Source organism: Pithys albifrons, chromosome 6, assembly GCF_047495875.1.
Source record: "Pithys albifrons albifrons isolate INPA30051 chromosome 6, PitAlb_v1, whole genome shotgun sequence".
Lineage (NCBI taxonomy): Eukaryota > Metazoa > Chordata > Aves > Passeriformes > Thamnophilidae > Pithys > Pithys albifrons.
Window position 1 is genome coordinate 37,934,329 of NC_092463.1, and position 6,997 is coordinate 37,941,325.

At 39.5% G+C, this 6,997-nt stretch overlaps 1 protein-coding gene across 3 annotated transcripts; it reads left to right on the forward strand.

Annotated features, from left to right (window-relative positions):
• The first annotated feature begins 10 nt into the window (after positions 1-10).
• LRRC57 (leucine rich repeat containing 57) lies at positions 11-6,303 on the forward strand. Of its 3 annotated transcripts, none has more exons than XM_071558331.1 (6): positions 11-96; positions 1,101-1,273; positions 2,428-2,563; positions 3,273-3,541; positions 3,995-4,180; positions 4,717-6,303. In XM_071558331.1, exons 2-6 carry the CDS (start codon positions 1,190-1,192, stop codon positions 4,756-4,758), a joined length of 717 nt encoding a protein of 238 aa, XP_071414432.1. In that variant the 5' UTR covers positions 11-96; positions 1,101-1,189; the 3' UTR covers positions 4,759-6,303. The 3 variants fall into 3 exon arrangements, with proteins under 3 accessions (XP_071414432.1, XP_071414434.1, XP_071414433.1); XM_071558333.1 differs by having other exon boundaries at positions 3,273-3,454; XM_071558332.1 differs by lacking the exon at positions 11-96 and adding an exon at positions 217-394.
• Positions 6,304-6,997: the final 694 nt, after the last annotated feature.

The window sequence follows — 6,997 nt, forward strand, 5'->3', positions numbered from 1 at the left end:
TTCCGGCAGCCGCCGGGGCGGCCGTTCTGGAGGGCGGAGCGCGGGCCGAGGGGGGGCTCCGCCGCCGCGGAGCGTCTGCGTGCGGCGCCCGGGCAGGTGGGTTGGGCTGGGCCGGGCTCTGCTGCCCCCGGCGGGGCCCTGCGGGGCTGGGGCCGGGTCGGGGCCGGGGCCGGGGCCGGGGCCGGGGCACCCGGCGAAGGGTTGGGGCGGGGGCACCGCGGCCTGCGGGGGGTCAGTGATGGCCTCGCCCCTCGCTCTTCGGGCCGCCAAGAGCGCTGCTCCTGGCGTGCTCCCCGTCACGGCTGCTTAAGAGGCGTCCCAGGCTATATTCCCCACGACCGACTGCGGAGACGACACTAATCCTGCGGCCCGGGACTCCCCCGCCCTGCTGCGGGTATGGACATGGGTGTCCTGTGTCTGCAAATGCAGCCACGGCAGAGCAGTCGCTGCTCTGAATAGAATAAATGTTTCCAAAAAAGAAATAAAGCCGTACTATAGCCTTTATATAGCAATAGGACAAGGGGGCACGGACTTAAGCTCTGCCAGGGGAAATTTAAGTTGGATATCAGAAAAACTTCTTTACAGAGAGAGTAATCAGGCATTGGAATGGGCTGCCCAGAGAGGTGGTGGATTCACCTTCCCTGGAAGTTTTTAAACTGAGATTGGACGTGGCACTGAGTGCTATGTTCTAGTAAATGGACTGGATTTGGTCCAAGGGTTGGACTTGATGATCTCAGAGGTCTTTCCCAACCCAACCGATTCTATGATTCTATGATTCTATTGCCAGCAGGCCAGGGCTGGTGGATGCCGCAGAAATCTCGCCACTCTCGGTGGAGAATCTCCCTGCGCGATAGGGCCCTGAAAGGCAAAATGTGGAAAGCATGCAGCTTTTCTTCTTAGGTTGAACTATGCTTGTTGCATCGTTTCCATAATAAAACTGCTAAAATGAAGGCACCTTACTCTAGGTAAATCTTTTGAACTGTGGGTTTTAGTTATGAGAGAGATGAAAACGCAGCAGTGAAATTATTCAGTGTGTTGAAATGATTGTTATGTTGGAGACGGTGCAGAGAAAATGACTTTTTACATTTACTTTATCACAGAGACTTTGGATTGCAGTTATCCAGCACAGAGTAACTGAGAAACTGGCTGAGACTGTCACTAGAACACTGTGCTTGAGAGAACTGCTAGGATGGGAAATAGTGCATTAAAAGCCCACCTGGAGACAGCACAGAAAACTGGTGTGTTTCAGCTCACAGGAAAGGGACTTACTGAGGTAATGTAACACCAAGGAAGCAGGGCTGTTTGTGTGCACGACTGACACTTCTGGAGAGAAATTCCCGCCTCATTGTCATAATATACTGCATACATGTATTTCTCACAAATAGTGATGGAAAGTATTTCAAGATTTATTTTCTTTTTACCTTTTTGCTTGCATTGTCTTCTGATTGAGGATTTATCTGTTGGGGCACTTGTATGCTTGCGACCTTATGCTTTAGAGTGCATATATGTTCAAGAAGTATTATGATGGGGTTTTTTTAAAAAATGTCTCTGAACTTCAGGGGGAAAATACAAATTTTGTAACCATATTGTTACTTAGAAAGACACTCCACAATTTGTCATATTTCGATACTTACACTGTATTTAATTGTAGTCATATGAATAGTCTGTTCATTGGGCTGTAAGCATCCTGACAGTTTATTTTATTGGAAATTGTTTTGACTTAGGCTCAACTATAGAAAAACACAGAATATTCTGGAACGTAAGTCAAACAACAATTCACAGGACAGCCAAAATAACTATATTGCTGTAATTTTCCAAGACTTTTCTATGGTATCTTCTTCCACTATCCTACCTTTTCTTCCCTTTTTCTCTGTCAAACCAAAGGAGAATCAAAACCACTTGCATATTCACCAGGACTCCTTGATGGTGATTGTCAGGTTTTTCGTTTTATCAGATCAGTTTCAGGGCTCAGTACAAAGTGATACAGGATGTAAATAAGAGTAAGGAAAATGCTATACCTAATTACTGAAAGAGGAAAGCAAGTGAAAAATTTCCCAATCTTACTCTGCATTGTCAGCTGGCTGTAGAATATTTTAAATGATAGGCATGTTGAAGAGAAGCACACAAGAGGATTAAAACATAAACAAGCTTTCTTCTCCTTTTTTGATTTTAGTACTTTGGATGAAAAACTACTCTTCCTTGATATGTGTCTTCTTTATATCCTTTTTCACTTGCCCAGATGAAAAGATATTTTTAAAAATATGTATTAAGCAAATTTGCCAACCACAGTATAGTGATTGGTCATTGTGATACATATGACAGTATGTAATAGTGATACAAATTCCAATTCACATTTTAAGCTGTATAACTTGAACATTCAAAATTGTATCAACTGTTTAAATGTTGTGTCTCTTTTCTCCTCCATAGTTTCCTGAAGATCTGCAGAAACTAACAAGCAACTTAAGGACAATAGACTTGTCAAACAACAAAATAGAGGCCTTGCCACCTCTCATTGGAAAATTTTCCTTTTTGAAGAGCCTCGTTCTAAACAACAACAAATTGAGTATGCCTGCAAATTAATATCTCCATAGGTTTTTAAAATAAGAACCTTGTTCTCTCATCAGAAAGTAAATTTAATTGTTTAACTCACAGGATGTAAATGAGGAGTTTAGTCACCTAGACTGAAACCCTTGGAATTCACGTATAGGATAAAAAACCCCCAAACCATAAATTCTACAAAACTAGTTGCCAGCTTAGTTGTATTATGTTCTACAATGACTTGAGTACTTAAAACCATAATGTTTTTCTTCTGTGACTTGTCTGATCTGAGGGTTTAACAATGTCAGATGGTTTAGTACTTGCATAGAGAACAGGTAATGAAGATGATGGTGTAGACATTGTTGCTGGCCATTCAGAGGTTGTTACTGCTTCTGTTGGACAAACATCCAACTTCTTGGAAAAATTAGAATGAGGTGAAGAAACTAGGTTTTTTATGCATTAATTATGTATTATCTGCCTTTTTGAAAAAATGTCATTTAAAACCTCTTTGACTCCATAATGGAACTGACTCTATAGAGCAGCTCAGGAGTTCTAGAGGTTATATATACCTGTGTAGGTGGAATGAGGGATGAATGGAAAACGGAGAGGAAGTCTGTGAGAAATTACTTAATATAGCACTGTTCTCCATGCAAAAACTTACTTGAATTAAAGGTGCATGAATGTATACTGTTCTTCATTTAGGTCACATGTTTGTTCTTGTCGTTTGTTTCTAGCTGCTTTACCTGAGGAGCTGTGCAAACTGAAAAAACTGGAAACACTACACTTGAATGGCAATCACTTGAGGCAACTACCAGCTGCCTTTGGACAGCTTTCAGCTCTCAAGACCCTGAGCCTCTCTGGAAACCAGCTTCGGACTGTGCCTACACAACTCTGTGGTCTTCGCCACTTGGATGTGGTAGATCTGTCAAAAAACCAGATCCAAAATGTGCCCGACAGTGTTGGAGAATTGCAGGCTATTGAACTAAATTTGAATCAGAATCAGGTCTGGTAACTGAGACATTATGGGCATGTAAATTTAGGACATGGTTATCTTGGACTTAGTACATCCACGGAACATAAGATGAGACCATCAAAACTTTATAGCTAGAAGACATCTGGACACAACACAAATGAGGGATCATAACTAGAATTTATGTACCAATACATCCAACTGCCTGATTAAATAACAAATCCTGAATTTAGTCAGGCAGAAAATTATTTGGACAGTTCGAGTAGGAGTGTGGTAAACAGATGTGTAGGTTGCCTGTCATCATGAAAAAAAAAATTCTTGGGTTTTTTGATCATTTGTTGCTTATGCATTGTTGCTAACTAGTTAATGTAGTTTATATTTAGAACATGGTAATTGTTCTGTGTAAGTCTGGAACAAGTCACTTTAATAATCATGGATCACTACCATTTAAATCCAGTTTCTCTTTTTTTTCTTTATTTCTACAAGATTTCCCAGATCTCAGTGCAGATCTCCCACTGTCCACGCCTCAAAGTCTTGCGTTTAGAAGAAAACTGTCTAGAACTCAGCATGCTTCCTCAGAGTATTCTCAGTGATTCCCAGATCTCGCTGCTTGCAGTAGAAGGCAACCTCTTTGAAATCAAGAAACTCAGAGAACTGGAAGGCTATGACAAGGTTTGTTTTTTTTTTGGTTGGTTGGAATTTTGTCTGTCTGTTTTGTCTTTTTTTTCCAGTGAAGTCCTTACCCATTACCTCCTCAGAATACTAAGCATTTATGCTGGTGAACAAAAGCACAAAATAGTATATTGGTATTGTCACTGGTACTGGACTCATAACTTACCTCCAAAAGCAATTTCAAGAGTTCTTCAAAGATAAACTTTCTCACAGGATTGAGGATCAATTATTTTCATCAGCATCTCTTGAAGGGTAGCTAATGATGGCAGGTGTGTGTCTTCAATAAGACAAAAAATAATTCATATTTAACATTAGTTCATCTTTACCACGAGAGAGTTGACCATTAATGTGAATTGCAGAAAATGGCATAAATATTTTTAATTTTTTTTGTTTGTTTGAAATTAAAACTCTAATTGTTACATCTGGGCTACAAAAATATGCTTTAGATGCACAATGTTTTTGAGTCTGAGAGCAGAAGCTTAGTTGCTTTTAGCAGTAATGAATCCTTTATCGAGATTTTTTTGTTTTCTTTGTAGTATATGGAACGATTTACAGCTACAAAGAAGAAGTTTGCATGATCATTATTCTGACCATGTATATTACTAGTAAGAAGAGAGACTAGAAGTACCTGCTTCGCTGACTTAGACCAAGACTGATGAAGAAAAATGATCAGAGTACTCCTCCTCTAGTAGTCTGGTACAGCCTGTTAAGGCCACATTGAATAAACTTGAACTAGAGAACATAGGTATTGAACTGATGAACCATCCCAGGGGCCAGTTTTGATTTTTGTGCCACAATAGGTTTTAACACAGTACATGTTCTCCTTTGTCAGGGCTTGTCTTTCACAGAGGAAGGGAATGAGCGTTTCAAAGTTGCCAGCTCCCTTTTGTCAGGAAGCTGGCTGTTGATTTGTAAGAGGATTATTTCTTCTGGAAACATTTTTCCGTGATAGTCCATGGAAGTTCTACCACCAAAGCATTGTATGTCTTGCAGTTAAGCACTGTTCTACAGAGAAGAACTTTCATAGACGAGGTTTTCATTTATAACCTGTATGAGTTTTTTTATGAAGCGCAAAGTAGTTGTGGTTAAATGTTTTATTAACAGCTTGCAGTAAACAAATTGTGGTTTGAGCATCCTGCATATTTTCTGTACAGGCTTTCTTTTCCCATAAGCAAGAATTGCACTACAGTCCACTTCTGCTTGAGCTGTATCAAATAAAAATTAGGTTCATCTTCAGTGTATTCACTAAAAATGTACATTGCTAGAAAATATAATATCCTTGCACTGACTCTTTGTGTACAGAGCAATGCTGAAGGCTTTAGTCATCAGCCCACTGCTGCAGCCTTACTACCAAAAGCACCTAGAAAGAGCTAAAAATGTATACAATTATGTAACTTATACTGAAAAGGAAAATGTACCTGTATATTTTAGTAAATTATTTTCAAAAAAATCAGTTCATTTGGTGTAACTCCTGCTGTTTTCACTTTAGTAAGCAGTACTGGCACTGGAAGCCCTCATTTAGGTACTTGGGTCTGTCAGTTTTTGGTGACAGATACACTTCAACTACTGCCGTAATTAAGACTAGCAATAAGTGGTTCTTTTAGAAGATGCTCAGAGAGGTATCTAGTTCCCTGTTGCCCTCTTATTTCAATACTTACCTAGTAACACAAGAAGTTTTTTAGGTAACATCAGCTCAGTATTTGAAGGATGGATGGGATCCGTCACTTAATAGGGAACCAGTTTTACTTAAAAAAAGACATTCCAGCTATTACTTTATGAAAAAAAGCCACCTATTAGCTTTTCATAAGAAGTAGCTGACTGTGGACAAAGTTTGTGAGGCTTCTTTGTTTTGCCGGACAGAACGAGGGAAGTGCTTTAAGAACACACCTGTACATGGCAAGGCTGTGTAGAGTCAGAAATCTATTCAGCTTCATACTAACAGATTCCACAGATTATGACACAAAGCCAGGAGTGAAGAAAGGCCACAGGCTAGTTCTAAATTTACTTCCTTCCACTTGGTACCTAAATCTCATTTGAAGTACTATTTTTTCCTAGAGATGTGGTGTACATGGACATGAACAGAATAAAGCCTGACAGCAGATTTCCCCTTTGCATTCACCAAATCTGACATCTCCAGCGTGGTCTATCATCAACATGTACGTACTTGGCAATACTGTGCTGTGGTGGTATTTTGGTTTTAGGTTTTTTTAACTAGAAATATCTGCTCAGAGATGCTGTTTCTCTCATTTGTTTATAGTTCAGGGGTTTTTGCTATTCAACAAAGATATTTAAGAAGAGATGGTAAAACAAAACATTTGAAAATTATGGAGTTAGCATTACTACAAGAAAATCTTACTACCTTTGGAAACAGTTGAAAAAATAAGTCAACATTTCTTTTACATGATCAGTAGTACGCATTTAGAAACCTTTTTATTACTCATTGCTAGGCTCCTTTGCTACCTTGGAATTATGACAACTATCAAAGCTTTTTGTAGAGCAAAATGGAAAAAGCACCATGTAAAATACTGACTGGAGCAGAGTTAGTCCTTGATTAACAGAAGTTGTTCCAGAACAGAGGAAGACTACTGCTCCAAGTTAAAAATAAGTAGGTGATACTCTTATATGTTTTAACTCACTGCAATGACTAATTGTGACTAAGTCAGGTAGTACAATGCTGTTCTATACATTTCAGCACTCTATATAATCTACTAGTAATTTTATATTGGGAGTTTGTTTTCTCATCATCCTCACTCTACAAGTGAAGCTGTAAAATCATTTCCATAAACTCTTATACGTGCAGCTTCATAGGTTTGGAAT